At 50.7% G+C, this 18577-nt stretch overlaps 1 protein-coding gene across 1 annotated transcript in view; it reads right to left on the bottom strand.

The window, feature by feature from the left end:
* Nucleotides 1-18577, bottom strand: part of LHX4 (LIM homeobox 4) — a 43091-nt gene that overhangs the window by 13483 nt on the left and 11031 nt on the right. The window contains exon 2 of the mRNA XM_004688534.1: nt 11112-11283. Within this exon, the coding sequence (XP_004688591.1) occupies nt 11112-11283 (172 nt within the window). The remainder of the gene's footprint in view (nt 1-11111; nt 11284-18577) is intronic.

Raw genomic sequence — 18577 nt, 5'->3', positions numbered from 1 at the left:
AGGGGAGCAGCGGGCGGGTCAGGAGAGGTCTGCTGTGCCATGTGGGTCACCTCCCTGGCCGGGGACTGAACTCAGGTGGCAGTGGCCGGTGATAGTGCTAAGACTTTAACCCCTGTGCCACCAGGGAGGCCCTCAACTTCACATCTCCCTTCATTTACCATCTACTGGGCTACTCCTTTGAAAATAAAACTCAAAAAGGGTTTTCAACACAGGTTCGGGCTTCTATTGTATCAGTTCCCACTCTTCTCTTGAATCCACACTGCTGGTTAATTTCATGTGTCAACCCTACCTGGTCATCCAGATATTTAGTCAAATATTATTATGCCTATGAGATGTTTTTAGATGAGGTAAACATTTGATGCAGTAGGCAGAGTAAAGCAGACAGGCCGGCTTTATCCAATCAGTTGGAGTGTCTGAGTAGAAAAAAAGGGTGAAAGACAGACACCTCCTGTCTGACCTCCTTGAGCTGGGGCTCTGTCTCTTCTTGACTTTAAACTTGAACTGAAACTTCAACTCCTCTTGGGTCTGGAGATTGCCACCAGCTTTTGGAACAGAACTTACATCATGGGTTCTCCTGGGCCAGCTGCAGATCTTGGAACTGCTCAGCCTCCAGAATCACACAGGACAAGCCTTATTATAAATCTCTTTACAGAGCCTCCCTGGGGGCAGAGGGGTTAAAATCTTAGAGCTATCGAGCTATCACCAGTCACTGCAGCATGAGTTGGAGCTCCAGCCAGGGAGGTGGCCAACATGGTGCAGCAGGCCTCTTCTCTTTCACTCGCTACTCCCTCATTCAGTAGATCTGCCTGTTCCACTCCTCACTCTGCCTCTGGTGAACCCTCTCAGCCCCTGTACCTCTGGCTTCTTATATGCATATATAAGAACTGTACTCAGTTCTTATATGCATAATTAAATGAAACTAAGTCTTTTAAAAACTTTTTTAATAAATAAATCTCTCTCCACACCACACCCTGCTGGCTCTGATGCTCTGGAGAACCCTGACTAACATACACCTCAACTAGGGACTCTTCCATCAATAACCCAAGCTGCACTTGAGTCCTGCCTGCCCCAGTGTGCTTGAGTCCTGTGCTGGGTCTCTCTTCCCTGCCCTCTGGCACTGCTTGACTCTCTTCCTCTCTCCTACCTGCCCTCAGGGCCGTCATCAGGTTCTGCTCCTCCAGGCTGGCAACCTCCCCTCCACCTCCCATGCCTCTTACTTGTCCACCTGGGATTTCACTTCAGTCCTAGCTCAGAGCTCGCCTCTCACTATGTGGTTCAGCCCCCGGCCTCCTCACCTCTGCTTGGATGTCCACAACCAAACTCTTCACCTGCCCCAGACCTCTCCATGGTCTTTCTCTTCCCAGAATGATGAATTCCTCCTTCCAGACTTGGACACTGCACCACCCCCTCCTACATACCACATGCCCCCCCCCAAAAAAACAACACATATCCTATTGGGCAGCAAATGTTGGATCTACCCAAAATTCAATCAAGAACTGTCTCACCGCTGACCATCACCACTGCTGCCTTCCTCTTTCAGGCCACTGTCACCCCTCATCAACCACTGTGTCCTAAAGGGGCTCCTGGTCCCAGCCCTGGCCCCACACAGGAGCCACAGCAACCCCAGGTGAAACCTTCCCAGCCCCCTCCTGCAAGCCTCCTAGTGGTGCCCCTCTTGCTCAGAATAAAAGCCACTGGACGGGGCCCTCCCCCTGGGGCTCCCCATTAGACCCCAGTGCGTTCTCCTGTTCCCTCACAGCCCCACTGCACCCTGGTCCGTGCGTGGCAACCTCCTGCGTGGCCCATACCTGCCATTTCCACAGGTCTCACCTCACATGTGCTGTGTATCAATATACATCCTCCATTTATAGATGAGGAAACTGAAATCCAGAGAGGGCGGGGAACATGCCAGAGGCCACATAGCAGATGGAGCTGGGATTTGAACCCAGGACTCTTCCTTAGTCAGGGCCAGGGCAAGGCTGTCCTGGGGCAGGCCCAGGCCCATGCCAACTCCCTGTGGGTGAGAGCTGCCATAGCACAGCAACTCCGAGGAAACAAAATACTGCACAACTTAATTTTATGCTTTAATTGCTTGGTGGTGATTTACTGCAGGCTGTATATTTTTTTCCCAGCTGACACTTCCCTACGTGTATTTCTTTTATCTATCACCACACTTGACAGGTAAGTTGCTGATATTTACTGTTACTGTATGTACCAATATTTCCAACATATATCACCACCACAGCCATGTCACAGGCACATAAAGTCCTGCCCAAGAATGACCAGCCTTCTCAGACAGACAGTGGCCTGACACCAGAGGATGCTAGAGCCTTGGGGAGTAGAGATACAACCCCCATCCCATGCAAGCACTCACACTTACACCTCCCAGGCCACCAGCTTGCCTGCACAGTTCTCTGCAGTTTACCTAAGTTTATTGTGATTTTTAAAAAATATTTATTTATTTATGCACACACCAACTAGGGTACAGGTCAGAGGTGCAGGGGGTGAGAGACAGAGATGAAGTGGGGAGCAGAACAGGCAGAAGTACTGAAATATACTGCTGAGGGGAGCAGCAGCAGGAGGGCCAGGAGAGGTCTGCCATGCCGTGTGGGTCAGCTCCCTGGCTGGGGAATGAACTCTTGCTGCAGTGGCTGCCGATAGCTTCATAGTGCTATGCTTTAACCCATTGTGCCACCAGAGAGGGCCTGTGGCATTTTTCTTTTTAAAGAACAGACCATATTATTGTTTTGAGACAAATGCTATTGGAAAAGCTTTGGAGACAACTCTGTCGCTCAATACAGAAGGAAATTGGGGTCCAGAGAGGGATAGTGACTCCCTGAGATCACATGGTTCAGTTAGTGGCAGAATTCTCTTTTCCCCAACCTCCTCCCTTTACTTCTGGGGGCAGATTTGCTTCCCAGGAAGCAGTGGGACCTGTAGGGACTGACCTGCTTCTACAAAACCCTAGCCTAGCGCACCTCCCTTCTGCAAACATCCTCAGCATGCACATGCATACTTGGGTCCGCGTGAGCCAGCCCTTCTAGGTGGCTGCTCCGATTCCCTGGTCACAGAGGGGACAGGCTGGAGCCGTTGGCGGGCCAGCCCAGGGGCAGCCTCCTTCACACTCCTCTCTCCCAGGCACCTCCTCTGCCCTCCTTACTCCAGGTTGATTCTTGTCTGGCGAATGATCAGCTCAATTATTACCAAACTGCCCTGCACAGAAGACCTACTGGGCGTTAGCTTAAAGTAGGAAAGCCATCCTGAGCCCTGAAGCTGGGCATGGACTCTGCACTTTGCAACAAGGCGCCGTGACGACTGCTGCACGGGCCACCAGGAGAAGCCCTGTGTGTGCCCTCCCATCTCGGCCTGCCCCAGGCCTCTGCGGCTGTGGATGATTCCTGAGTTCCCGAGACCTAAGGACTCACCGAAGGGGTGGTGTGGCCGACGCTGTGGCCAGTGGCCAGCATTCAGAAGTAACTGAACATGCCTTAGCTCCTCGAGCCACACTGCTCGCTGGCCCCCTGCGCTTATCCAAAACGCTGCTCCAGAGCCCTACTGTGGCCTGGGGCTCCCAGGGGCACAGACAGGTCCCCAGAGTCAGAGAGTCTGTTTCTATCGGCACCTCTGTGGGACCTCAGCCGGAAGCTCAGTGGGACATGAGGTGGAGGAAGATCACAGCCCCTGAGTGCAGGATGTTCCAGGAGGCCGTGGGACAAAGCAGCCAGACATGGACCTGGCAGAGGCCACCTGAGCGGGCGGGAAAGGACAGGGACGGCTGATCAGAAAAGCTCCCAGCCGAGCAGAGGTGCTGTGACAGGAGCCTGAGAGATGGCAGGTGCTGTGGGAGCGAAAGGGCATTTTGGAGGTGGGAGCCAGTGACTGGTGCTTGGACCGGCAGGGTGGGAGGTGGTGGGGAGAGGAGGAGGCTGAGTGTCAGGGATGGAGAGGACGAGGGCTTCTGCTGCTGGGTGCGGCATTTTTTTCTGGAGTAAAGAAATTTCTTCCAGATCCCACCCCCACATCACCCTGATGCCTTTGCGCTTGGGGACCCTGTTTCTATAGCTCAGGGGCCGTCTGCCCATGAGTCTGATTTACAATCATCTGGTTCCAAACAGATCCTCCAAACCAGAAAAGTCCCTGAAATGCAGGTGCCACAGATGTCAGAAGACCTTCACCCCGAGGCTGGGCTCCGGGAGGGTGGGCGGACAGCTGAAGCGGAGCTCCCGGGGCGGGCGGACAGATCATCCGAGGACTCATCACCGCCTGATATACGGCCTCAGGTCCCGGGGGAAGCTGCTCAGCTAAGTAATTGCTTCTGCCTTGATTACAGGCCTTTGCAAATGACTGTGGGCCCGGTCCCACCAGTGTGTTTGAATCTTACAAATGTCCACATGCACAGCCACTATCTGGACCATCTGATCGTTACCCTAAAAGGTTTAATTTGCTTAGCGAGGGAATTAGACTATAAACTACTCAGAAATTATGGAAAGTCACACGTCAAAGAAACCCTCCCTCTGTGAGCAACTTGAGCACATTTCACTACAGCAGGGGTGTGTGTGAGTGTGTGTGTGTGTGTGTGTGTTCTAGCAGGTGTGTGTTTATCAGAAATAAGATAACAAGTGACTGAACAAGAAGCTGGGCCCAGACTTGACCCACAACCAATCCCAGAATTGAAATGACCACTTTCTGGAGCAGCAATATATAAGCTAGCAGGCGTGACTCTTCTGCCAAGACTGGGAACCCCACTCAGTGAAATGGCTGAGGGCCACAGTGACCGCCCCAGAGGTCTGGACCACACAGGGGTGGGGGTGGGGGGTGTTTGGTGAGGGAAACTCATTAAGGCTCCCCACACCACCCCCACTCCCGGAGATGGGCAATTATTCTAATTGCCTGACCAGTGTTGCCACCTCCCACCCCACACTGGGGTGCCCACTCCCACCCCTCCCTGGCCCAAGACTCTTTACAACCACAGCACTCACAGCCTCTACCCGGGGTCCTCCTTATACAGATGTGCCAGACAGCCTCAACAAGAACAGTAACTGTTATGACAGCTGTTAAGCACATCCTTCACCTTGCTCAATCCTCACAGTAACTCAAAAGGTAGATATTTGTGTGTTTTTGTTTTTATTTAGTTATTTTCTTACATCATTGTTAATGCTTGGGCAGTTTTCTCCCCCCAGGTGCCATCCCTGTACTTCTCTCACCACCACAGCCCCTGTGGTCATCACCTCAGTCCCTGTGCTCTTCCCTCCCCTGTTCCTGGCCCCCTCCCCTGCTGGGTGCCTCCAGTCTAGGCTCTGCCTGCAAGTTTTGTCTTCAAAAGGTTGACATTGGTACTCCCATTTTGAAGATGAGAAAACGAGGCTCAGAGAGGTCTCACGCCCCGATTGTATACTCTGCCTGGACTCACATCCCTCTGAGAAGCCCTCTGTTCAGACACGGTAAAGGGCCCTCCCCCATGTTATGTGAAGTCCTGTGGGGATCTGACCACTGTGGGTGGCACCCTGACCGCTGGAACGACTGGGCCAAGGTTAGCAGTGGAGACCAGGTTGGTGCTGCAAAACCACCTTGCTGCAGCTAGACGCAGAGCTCGAGAAGCTGAAACAGGCTGTTCTTGACTGCGGGGATAAATCAGCAGCTCCCAGGCTCCCAAGGACGCAGCTCACCTGCCCTTGGCTGACAGCCGGGCTGACTGCCTGGAGATTGACTGGCTGGGGGAAGGGGCACCACACAGCTGCCAGACTGCCTGCCGGGCGGTGTGTGCACGTTCCCCAGCAATGCAGAGACATAGGGAACTTCTATCCCAAGCGGTCCCCAGGCAATGCCCACGTCTGCCCCCCACCTCCAAGCTGGGTGAGGACCCGGGGGACCAAGAGAGGAGGAAAAGCATGAGGTTTTAGACAGGTGCTCCCCGGAGTGGCCACCATATTCAGAAGCGCCTCTCAAGCAGGCAGGCTTGAGCACCCAGCCCTGGTGGCTGGGGGGTGCAGCTTGAAGCTCTCCACATGCCCCCCTGGAATGCCCTCAAAGCCTTGCACTTTTCACCTTAAAAATGTGTAGAAGTGTGAAAAGATCATGCTTAGTGAAATAAGCCAGAAAGAAAAGGAAAAATACCAGATGGTTTCACTCATAGCAGGAGTATGAAGAATCAGGGAGAAAATAATAATAATGAACAGCTACAAACCAGAGACATTTTACGGGAGTGGAGTGGGGAATGGGTTCAAAAATGGAGGGGACGGAGAAGTGCACTGGACTATGGTGATGGCACACAGGTGATTTGGTGGTGGGAAGCCATGGACATTACAACTGAGATGGAACAAGGCACAAAATGGTGTAAAAATAAACTGTTGTATTATTATTTTTTTAATTTTAAATATGTGTAAGAGTGTATCCTTCTCTTCGAGCCTATAGCTGTATTTGTTGTCACATAATAATCACTGATTATTTCCCAAATCTCCATGTAAATCAACATGGCATGATTATCCCTGGCACATTGCCTGGTGCCCTTCCCATTCTGCCCCCACGAGTTGTTCTAGGTCATCAAGAGGTCACCTCAAAAAGCTCTCAAAGCTGGGGGGACCAGTGATAAGAGGCCAGGAGTCCTGAGGGAGAACTCTGTTGGTCCAGCCTCCAGGGCTGCAGGTCAAGTGACCAGGGACACGAGGCTCTTAACTGAGGCTCTAGCATCGTGCTGGCCGCAGCAACTCATGGTCCTCTTAACAGATAAGGAGATCAGGTTCAGAAAGGCCTCGTCACCTGTTTGTGGACAGCGCGACACAGGACAGGAATTCAACTAAGCTCCACTGGGGCTCACCAAACCACTCCACTCATAACTCCCTTTTGAAATGTTGTTGTGACTCAGGTTGTCTAAGCTGGCACCATTACTGTTCCCTTTTTTCCTGAGCTGTAGTACTCTGAGACAGAGAGACAGCAGGGAGCATGTCTCAGGCCTCCAGCTGGTGAGAGACAGTCAGCACTTGAACCAGTTCCCATAACCAAGAGACCCCGGCTAATGTCCTCATTGTGCTTTAGAGTAAAGGGGTAGCCTCCAGGCTCCTCCTGGGACCCAACCAGTGACCAGGAGGGAGCTCTGCTCCCTGACCCCTGCTGCCCATAGATCCTGCTTCCTGCGCAAACAGACAAAAGCTACAACAGGCTGGATGTGCAGACCAGGAGCCACCCTCTTAGGAAGTGCTTTACAAGGATCTGATGGCCTCTCATCTTGCAATTCAAATTGTAACAGCCCTTGGAATGTCCTCTACGTGATGCAGCAGCTCTCCTGAAGCCACCGCAGGACTCCACCAAGGGGCAGAGGCAAGTCAATGCCTCTCCTTTCCAGCTTCAAAACTTTCTTTCCTTTGGAGAAAGGGGAACCAAGGACCCAAGAGGCCAACAACAACAAAGTAAAAATCATCCAGTGTTACTGTGCAACAACCACAGAGTACAGCCTTCCAACAATACTTCTTTCTTCGGCCGTGTACATACCAACATCGCCCTCTGCTGCCAGTCACTAGTATTGCCACATCTCACAGGCAAAGACGCACCTTAACCTCCGACCGCCGCTGACATACGACCTACCTCCAGGGGGCGCTCGTCACTTTTCTGTCGTAACCGGAAAAACCACGTGGAATACGTACAGGACGCTCCCACAGATGTGCAGAGTAGCGCCCCGCCTCTTGTTATGGACAAAGAGATTTAAAATATTGATCCTGGGTCTTAGAAGCAGTGCTGATCATCGAGGCCGATGGATCCTGACCTCTGAGTAGAGTTAGACAGCTTCCAAATCCCACAGCTGAGAGCACTCTGAGGTTTCACGAGGCATTAAGCACATAGCAGCTGCCACCCCCTCGCAAAGCACAAGCACGAGAGCAGGGAGACTGGGACTGCAGCGACTACGCTGTCCCATTCTGCTCCCCTCACTTCTCTTTGCTTGCCATGACCCGGCTCAAGTGGCCAATGCGTCATCTGAAAGCAGGTGTGTGGTGAAAAGGACAGACTGCCTGACTCTGTGGCTCAGTCATAGCCTGACCCCCACGTGGGCAGCAGGACCCAAGACCCCTGAGAATGGGAAGTGAAACCACTCTGGCCCTGCACAGCTCCTCCCCTTGTTCCTCCCTGCCTCACTATGCCAAACTACCCCTGCCTTCCTGACCAAAGCTGCAAGGTCCTCAGGAAGTGGGTGGGGACTGAGTGCCTGCAAATGCAAGTGTCCTCCCCAGAAGGGTCAGAGCTGACCCTCCATCAGCTGTGGGGAGTCACATCCATCAGCTCTAAATTTCTAGGCACACAGTTCTCCCATCACAGTTAATGACCTGGATTCAGCACTGCGTCTGTGGCCGGCCCTTGGTTCCTATTGCGCAACCATAGAAGCAGATCATTTTTCTGAAGCAGGGCAGTTGGTGGAATAAGGAGAATCACTGTCTGTGGGAGTCACAGGGGGTGGCTTGTGGGGTACAGAAGAAACCAGTCACCTATATGTAGTATAACTTTGGTGTGTAATTTACTCTCTCCTGCATCCAATTCTGTAAGGGTCTATGAGGCTTGAGTCCAGGTGCATAAGCAGAGAACAGAAGAATGAATGTGTAATAAGTTTTTCCACAATGAAAATCAAACTGGTAAATGGGGAATGAGCAGTGGTGCTGAGTTCCCAGGTAGAGGGAGGGCCAGAGTGACCCTGCCCCTGCCAGTTTCCCATCACTGAGGGGCTGGACTAAGAAGCGTGGGGAGACCTGAAGAAGATACGTGTTGTCTCTGGAGGGTGAAATTGCATGGACCCGGAGGTAGTGGAGGTAGGAGAAGATGGAAGAGGCCATCTCCTGTGAGGGTCATGGGGGTTCGCGAGGAGAGCATGAGCAAGGAGAGAAGAGATTTGGAGCACAAAAGTCTCTGTGAGGTCCCAGTGCACCCAGCATGATCATTAGGCGCAGCGTGCCCTGCTGAAGGAGCTGGGAAGGAGCAGAGGGATGCTGGCCTGGAGGGGAGGCAGGTGAGCTAGAGGGGTACAGGCACCACTTAGGAAGTTACTGGCAAGCGAGGCCTTGGAAGTCCACTTGCTGGCCACGGAAGTATGGGACAAGAGCACTGTCTGGCTGAGAAACTCATTGTGATTTTTCAATCTCGGACTTATGGCTGGGAAGCCTGTACTAACCCCTCTGGCCCACTCTAGGCTCTTCCTGGGTCTAAAAGGGTCCTCTTTCCTTATGACTGCTTCTCCTAGTCCAAGCCTACTCCCAAGCTGCTGCCACCTCCCTTTCCCAAAGCTGGAGCCCTAGGGCCAGATAGGGTCGCAGGCAATGCTCGGGCTCCAAGGAGCTTCTCTGGTGACAGAGCGCCAGGTCCATGCCCTGATGGGCTTTGTCTGCACCCCAAAGGCTGCCTGACATGCTGGGCTGGACCTTCCAGGAGCACTAGGAATGCCAGGGGCGTCTCACACTCACACTCTCGGTAGATGGACAAGAAGGTGACCAGCCTCCTGCTTTACTCTTGGAGCTAACTAACCTAAAGGTATAAGGGCAACTCTGAAAGCAGAGACAGCTCGCCCCCACCCCTATGGGCATCCTTGAGGAAGGAAGGGAGAGGCAACCTCTTGTTGCTCTCTGAGAAATGATGTGGTATTGTGAAAATACCAGAATAAAACAGAAAAGGTGCAGACCAAAAAAAAGAAAGATGAATAGAAAGGGGAGCCATTCACAGACAAGGCTTAGATGAAGAACCAAAGGCCTGGCCCTCAACCAGAACCCTGGAGAGCTTCTGTGTCTGCCTGTGTAGCTCTGGCCCCGGGCCTCAGAAACACGCCATGCACATGCCCACTCACACAGCAGTCAGGAGGGGCCAGTACACACTGGACAGTGGTACAAAGGGATGGTGACTGCTGCCTTAGGCAGATAAGCCTCCCGACAGCCACAGTTGAAATCAAGATCATCTGCAGGGCCCTCCCTGGTGGCGCAGCGGGTTAAAGCACAGCACTGAGAAGCTAAAGCCACTTCAGCATGAGTTTGATCCCCGCTCACCCCAGAGGTGACCCACATGGCGCAGCAGACCTCTCCTGGCCTGCCCGCTGCTCCCCTCAGCAGTGCTCCCCTCTTCCTCAATCTGCCTGTTCTGCTCCCCACTCTGTCTCTGGTGAATCCTTTCACCGCCCTTGTACCCCAGTTCTGTATGGATAAATAAACAAATCTTTAAAAAAAAAAAAAAGATCATCTCCATCTGCAACATGTTTTCAACTCATGGAGATCTAAAGAAAATTGAGAAGCTCAGAACTCCAACTCCCCTAGTTCCCACAGTTAAACTCCCTGGAAGAATCGGAAGAACTCCTGCTCTGTGCCCACGTCTGGTATTTCTCCCACTTCTCCTCCAGGTCCCCAGTACACACAGCCTCTGAAAGATGGGCATCACCTCTCGGCCTTCTCATTCTGCTGCATTCTGCCTATCCCAGGGGCACCCAACTGGGCTCAGGGTCACTGACCGACACCCCAACTCCTGTCCTTGGCTTTGCTGGCGCCAGCAGGCCCAAATCCACTGAGGCACGGGGCTTGATACCTGGGGTAATAGATTCTGGGGGGAAAGCCCCAGGCTAAATGCCACAGAAAATAAATTCTACAAGATCCCCTCATCCTGGCCCAAAACTCTAACAGAATTTTTTTATTGGTCCCAACACAGAGTGAAAAATCAATCTAACACTAATCACACATAAACTGCTTCTTAGGCAGGTTTCCTCAGGAATAAGTCTTCCAGGCACAGCCTACTCCACCATGCCCCTAGATTCAGCCAGCAGTCTCACCTACTCTATTGGAATAACACAGCCAGGGGGCCTGAGGCGCCAACCAGCAGGCCACAAAGAGCCAATCCTTTTAGGATTTGCAGCTATCTTGTGGGGATGGAGGGCTCAGGCCTGTTCCTGTAGGAGTTCCCAGGAGACAAGATTCTAGGCCTCAGGTATGAGGTAGGTAGGTGATCAATAAGGGACCTCCCTGGAGAGCAGCTCTGAGCTTAAGGATTCTCTGTCCTCCAGGGTAGCTCCTCCTCCTCCCCCCCCCCCAATCCTCCCTTCTCTGGGGGAGGCAGAGCCAGCCCAGGGCCCAGACAGAGGCTGCACCTGAGTTCTCACTTACTTGAAGAAGTCCTCCTTGCAGTAGACGCTCCCAGCCCTGGAGAAGCACCTGTCGGCCAGCTGCATCTGGCAGTCTGCACACTTGAGGCAGGAGCTGTGCCAGTGTCTGTCCAGGACCTTCAGGATAAACTTGTCCAGGATGTGCTGGTTGCAGCCAGCACACTGGGGGATCTCTGTGGGGAGAGGAGAAACAAGCAGCATGAGCCTTCTGCACAGCACTGCTAACGAGTTGAAGCCACTCCCACCCCCTCTGTGGATGTCTTCCCATTCTGCCTGTGGTGGAAATGAACATAACCCAGCTCCCAAGACTGCCACATAAAGATGTGGGGGTGGGGGGGGTTGGGGGGGCACACTGCATGGAGGGTCCGGTTCAAGGGGGCAAGCCGGGACTGAAAATTGTCCATAGCCCAGACTTAAGCTGTTCCTGGAGACACAATCTCAGTGTTTTTTGAGAGAATCTCAGTATTTTAGTGACCCACATATAATCATAAACATGCCCTCCTAAAGTGTCTTCATACTCAGACAAGAAAACTAGAAGATCTCACTGGTGGCACAGGGGCTAAAGACACACAGCGCTATCCAGCTATTCCAGGCCCTGCAGCATGGGCTCCTCTCCTCCCTCACCTCTGTTCTTGTATACATAAATAAGTGAATCTTAAAAGAGAAAACTAGAGGGCCCTCCCAGGTGGCACAGCGGGTTAAAGCAAAGCACTAAGAAGCTAAAGCTACTTCAGCATGAGTTCGATCCCTGCCCCAGAGGTGATCCACATGGCACAGCAGACCTCTCCTGACCCACCTGCTGCTTCCCTCAGCAGTGCACTTTGTCAGTCTGCCTGTTCTGCTCCCCACTCTGTCTCTGGTGAAGCCTCTCATGGCACCTGCACCTCTGGCCTGTACCCCAGTTCTGTATGCATAAATAAATCTTAAGAAAGAAAACTAGACGCCACTCTTCAACTAGAGACTCACTCCCTTGCAGCTTGGGTTCTGAATATGATTTAGAGTCTGCCAATCTAATGCCCTTGGGAGGGACCTGAATTCAGAACTGGTCCGCTGTGCTGCTGGGGAGCATGGCAGAGGTTTGTAGTCACCAGAGAGACAATGAAGCCCTCCAGGCTGGGAGTTATTAGTGGAAACTGCCCAGAGCTAGCTCTAGTGTGTTGAAAGTCACCCAATTCCTGGTAATAGATCACTTTCCACTTCAATAGTGTATGTTGATTCTGTTATCAGTAACTGAACCTTTTTTTTAAGATTTATTTTATTTATTTATGCATACAAGAACTGGAGTGTAGGCCAGATGTGGGGGAATGGGGAACGTGTGTGTGAGAGGATTCACCAGAGACAGAGTGGGGAGCAGAACAGGCCGATCTACTGAGACACACTGCTGAGAGGAACAGTGAAACAGGAGAGGTCTGCTGCACCACATGGGTCACCTCCCTGCCCTGGGATGGAAGTGTCAAGGTGATTGATAGCTCCTAGAGCTGTGTCTTTAGCCTCCGCACCACCAGGGAGGCCCAGTAGCTAAACCTTAACCACTGCCCTACCCTGCTGTTGTCCTGGGACTCCCTTTCCAAATTTGTTTCTCTGCCAGCCCATCTTCTACAGGGATTGCTTTAGGGGAGTTGACAGAGTTTTAAGTCACTGAATTAGTTCCAACTTTTTTTTAAAGATTTATTTATTTGTGCATACAGAATTGGGGTACAAACCAGAGGCTCAGGGGCAGTGAGAGGCTTCACCAGAGACAGAGTGGGGAACAGAACAGGCAGATCGAAAGTACACTGCTGAGGGGAGCAGTGGGTGGGTCAGGAGAGGTCTGCTCCTCACGTGGATCACCTCCAGGGTGGGGATTGAACTCATGCGGAAGTGGCTTTAGCTTCTTAGTGCTGTGCTTTAACCCGCTGCACCACCGGGGAGGGCCAGTTCCAACATTTTGAAATGATCATTTTCCATGGTTGGGTAAACAGTTGTTTAAATAGCATCTCTAGTAATTTTCCTTATATTCCCTCCTAAGAGAAAAGAGAGGAAGATGACAAATAAAATAAAAAAAAAAAAGCTGGCAAGTGGGGAGTGGGGAGCTTTTCACTTCTAGTGTAAGGGGAGGGGGAGAACTTTAATTGTTCCTTTACACACTGTCTTTCCCGTTGGAAGGTGGAATCCTCAAGGGGCAGGATTTCTCAACTTTGTTTTGTCATTGCCCAGCACAGTGCCTGGAACACAGTTCTAATTCCACAGATATGTATCACTGAATAAATAATTGATCAAATCCTAAGCAGCTCACCTTGAAACAGTTTTCACTAAAGTCTCCTGTACACCCACAAAATGCAGCCAAAGCAATAAAATCAAATCTCATGAATCATATGTTTCTCCATTCATGTTTGTTGGCTGTGATATCATTTTCTGTGATACAGCTTTAAGCATAGGGAATTAGCCCCAAAGCATAGAGGGGTGAAAGGAGGTACAATGGCAGGTGAGGGGGGAGGGGACTGAACATAATCCACACACACAAAGAGAACGTTTTTCTCAAGTATTAAGGCACGTATATCTAAAACTTGTAGACAGGCTACTGGGACACTTAAGAAATGTCATCACTAGCCTTGACACAGTGTTAATCTTAACCCCAATTAAATCCCAACCACAGATTGTCGCTGTTAGACCACTGCAGTGGCCCGGTGTTAGATGTGACTGTGCTGTGATGGAGCAAAACTTAGTGACCCAACCTTGACACCTTAGCAGGCAGCTACATTTGTGTGAAAGTCAGACCCATTAGAAGTCTTGCCCTTGGACACCATTCTCAAAGCAAAATTCCCTGCAAAAACTACCAGGTGTCTGACTGAAGTAGATGCTGTCTGGGCACTTGCTGCCTGTCCCAGCTTATATCAGATTTTTTTTTCTTTTCCTGGCGTTTTCCTGCTTGACAAAGAAATTTAGTTCTAACTGTATCCAGCAAAGTGGTAAGTACATGATGATGACTGCAAGAATATCTTCAAAGGAGGCTGGGGGGGGGGTAGATGTTACCCCAAAGGGTAAAACCACGGGTTCTGGAGCCAGACAGCCTGGACTTGAATCCTAGCTGGGTTCGAATCTTAACTGAGCCAATTTCTCTGCCTCTTTCTGCCCTCTGTTTACTCCTACAACACGGGTGTATTGTTTGGCTGTTAGACCCCTGCAGTGACCAGGTGTTAGATGTGGCTGTGCTGTGATGGAGCGAAACTTAGCGACCCAGCCTCGAACCCTCGTTAAGAACTTCTGTATCGGCCCTCCCTGGTGGCGCAGCGGGTTAAAGCGCAGCACAAAGAAGCTTAAACCATTTCCGCATGAGTTCGATCCCTGCCTGCCCTGGAGGTGACCACATGGTGCGGCAGACCTCTCCTGACCCGCCCGCTGCTCCCCTCAGCAGTGTACTTCGTCGATCTGCCTGTTCTGTACCCCACTCTGTCTCTGGTGAAGCCTCTCACCCTCTACATCTCTGGCCTGTACCCCAGTTCTGTACGAATAAATAAATCTTTCTTTAAAAAAAAAAAAAAAAGAACTTCTGTATCACACAGTAGTTAAACAAGGACCTGTGGAGGCAAGGGGTGCTTGTGTGCCCCCATGTAGGTGCCCACTGAACCCCATCCTGCCTTTCTCCAGCAACCATCAAGGGGGACATCCTCCAAGCAGCCGCGGAGGGCTTCCAGCCAGCCCCAGCTGAAGGATCTGGACACAGCCAAGACAGGAGTGCGCCGTAAAGGGCAAGCGGGGCGGGGTTTCTTTGGGAGACCCAGCAGGGGCAGGAAAATAGGGGAAGGCTTAGCACCTCCGCAGGGAAAGGGGAGGAAAGACCCAGCGAGAAGCCCTCTGCGCTCAGGGAAGTGTTTTGGGGACACTGGGACGCAGAGCTTCACAAACCCCGGTCCTTCACCCCAGGCACCTCACCGCCCAGCCCAGCCGAGCGCTCCGCCCAGGGGCTTTGCTGGAACAAACTAAATTCTGCTCAGAATTGCCCGGAGGAGGCAATTCACCCAGAGAGAACCGTTCTCCCGCGCGGGGCGCGCAGCCGGGAGCAGCCGCTCCCTCCCGCTCTTCGCAGGGCCAGAGGGCCGCCCATTCCCACCTAATTGTTACTTGGCCTTGCCTCCCAGGGAAGATGCGGCTATATTTCTCTTCTCAGCCACCCATGCACCGGGATGCGGGCGAGGATGTATGCCCATAAAATTTATTTCGAGCAAGGTATCTTCCGGGAGCCTTAATATGATGAGTATTCAGGAGAGAATACATTAAAGCTAATGTATGCAGGGAAGGGCGGGCAGGGAGTTTTAGAGCCTTGGAAGCCTGAGACGACATCACGTTTAAGAACAACACTAGAAGCAGACAGTGACATCGGCCCCAGCTCCGAAGGGCGGCTTCCCGCTCGTTGGCTTGCTTGCTCCGTCAGGCAGGGGTTCTCAGAACCCCCAAAGTAGGGGTTCTCAGAAGCCTGGGGACCAAACTGGGATCCCACCCACCAGCTGCACAGCGACGGCAGGGACACACACAGGGTGCTTTTAACTTAAAAAGCTAACAGCCGTTCTCACTGTATTCTAGATGTTGAGAGAGAACATTGTTTAAAAACAAAGGTAATGTAGAAATGGTTTAAAAGATCCACTAATGATGTTGGCCTATTGTAATAAATAATATGGAATAATGATATATAATAAAACTAGATATCAAAAGCCTACCGTATATTAATAGTCCCATTTTACAGATGAGGAACTGAGATTCTGAGATGTAAGCAGAAAAGGCTCCTTCGTGACGAGCTAGGATGGCTTGGTAGACAGGACCTGAGCCCTGGTGGAGCCTGATACCCCACCTCACCTGGTGGGGGCTATGCTGTCATTTCATGTGGGGAGAGGAAGGCAAAAGATGGTTCCAGAGCTGCCCGTGTGCAGTGACAGGGAGTAGATGAGTCCTGCTCTCTACCAAGTGGCAAAGGCAGGTGCTTGAGGCACAGATTGGTCAGTGTGGGCATTTGTTATATGGAAGGAGCCTAATCCTAGGGGCCCACAAGCAGGAACCCCTGCCTCTGTGATCCTCTACTCAGGTGCAAGGTGCTAGCTTGTTGATAGCTTCTGTCAAGTTCACGTTCATCCTTGTCCCTGAACTCAGACCCTCCAGGTAATTATTTAAACTAGCATGAAATAGAAGCTCTCTAGAAAATTTTTAAAGAGCAATAACATAAGCTGTTCTTGTTTGTAACTACAATATATAATAATGATTACTATTATTATTCACAATTTGGAGAGCCAGAACAGGACAGAGATTATATAGGTCTGCTGCCAGAAATAAAGTTGTAATTTACATTTCCAAGGAGCAAGAGGATTTCCAAAGCCCCAGTAATCTCAACTCATTTCATGTAGTATTTGTTATCACAAAATTCCACTTTAAAACCTGGAATTAAACATACCCTTTAGCATCTTTAAAACAGAATTTGATCAGTAAACACAGTTCCAGATAGGAGGAGGCATTTCGTTTAAAATGAAAATTTTTATTTTATATGCGTGCAAGGGTTCATGGTGATGCTTTCTGCTGGGACTCTGCAGGGGTAAACTCAGACACAAAAAGACAGGGCACCCCTAGAACAGCCAAAGAATCTGCATAGATACTGGGCCCCCCATTTGAAGGTGCTCCCCATGCCAAGGCCCTTCTACCAAAGACTTCCCTCTGGCTCAAGGCGCAAACCTAAGCCCACAGGGAGAGCAGCTGCATGTGCACAGAGACATCTGTTATCCACAATTACCACACACGTCACACACACAACATACACAAAACAGACACACCCACACGCAAACATACAGAGAAACATGCACTGTCACAAATAAACAAAAATATACCCTCACTCAGATAGATATGCAATCTCCTACACATACCACATGTCCAGAGACACAGATGGGCATCTACACACATGCATGCTCAGACACTCACCTGTGTATGCATTAACACACACGCATCATACTTCCACACACATACACACGGTCACAGGAGCAAACAGGTCCTCACACACATAGGCTGAGGCATAGCCACTCAAAAAAGTCAATTCTTACGAAGTCATAAGTTTTCTACAAAAAAAAAGCATCCTTGAGTGAGGGAACTGTCCTACCCTGGAGTAGCAAAAGTGGGCAGGGAAGAAATCTAGAAAGGGGAGAAAGAAACATTGTGTTCAAACATTGTTTTTGGAAAACTGCAATATTTTCATTAGAAGGCTTTGAGTTCTGGTTAGAGTTTAGATCTTCAACTATTTAGGTCTGCCCAGTTGTTTATAACAATTCCCAGATTAGGGAACCTTCCTGGTGGTGCAGGGGTTAAAGACACTGCGCTATTAAGCTACGGGGGCGGCCCAGCACTATAGCACAAATTCCATTCCTGGCCAGGCAGGGATCTGCTGACCCACAGGCCGGAAACAGACCTCTCCTATCGCACCCACTGCTCTTCTCAGCTGTGCACTTTGGTGGGTCTACCTTCTGTGCTCCCTACTCTATCTCTGGTGAATCCTCTCCTCCCTCCCCCCACCAACCCAGCACCTCTGACTACAACCCAGTTCTTATATGCATAAATAAATGAATTTTAAAAGATAAATAAATCCCAGATTGGAGACTGATAGACTTGGGTTCAGATCCTAATTCTACCATGTATATGATTTTAAACAACATACTTAACCTCTTTTCACCTCATTTTTCTTATCTGTAAAGTGGGGAGAATAAGAGTGTCTCAGGGTTGCTGCACGAGCCCCTTAGATAAGGAGCCTAACCCCAGAAAACCACTGTCGAAGCTCAAGGGTCAGCCCCCTTCTCCATCTTCTTTCATGACCCGTCATCAAGATGAATTTGTGTACTTAGAGTATATCAAAATTACTTCGTGTTCCATTATTTCTCTATATACCATTTTTCCTCTCCCTTCCCTACCAAATATTTGCAACTCTCCTCCATCCCCTTAGCTGGAAGATACCCACCCTCTTTGATCAACACATTTCCAGAGTATAAACAGCAGATAATGCAACCTTAGTTTTTTTTTTTTAAGATTTATTTATTTATCATACAAAACTGGGGTACAGGCCAGAGGTTCAGGGGCAGTGAGAGCATTCACCAGAGCCAGAGTGGGGAGCAGAACAGGCCAACTGACGAAGTACACTGCTGAGGGAAGCAGCGGGCTGGTCAGGAGAGGTCTGCCATGCCATGTGGATCACCTCTGGGGTGGGGATCAAACTCATGCTGAAGTGGCTTTAGCTTCTTAGCGCTGTGCTTTAACCTGCTGCACTACCAGGGAGGGGCCAGTTGTTTTTTATTTTTAAGATGTATTTATTTATACATACAGAACTGGGGTATAGGCCAGAGGTAGGGGGTGAGAGGATTCACCAGAGACAGAGCAGGGAGCAGAACAGATATACTGAAATACACTGCTGAGGGGAGCAGCAGGGTGGGATAGAGAGTCTGCCATGCCATGTGGGTCAACTCCCCA

This window comes from Condylura cristata, unplaced genomic scaffold, assembly GCF_000260355.1.
Source record: "Condylura cristata isolate star-nosed mole 26May11 unplaced genomic scaffold, ConCri1.0 scaffold00024, whole genome shotgun sequence".
In the NCBI taxonomy this organism is placed as follows: Eukaryota; Metazoa; Chordata; class Mammalia; order Eulipotyphla; family Talpidae; genus Condylura; species Condylura cristata.
Note: the sequence above shows the minus strand (reverse complement) of the source record. Positions and strands in the feature narration are given on the sequence as shown.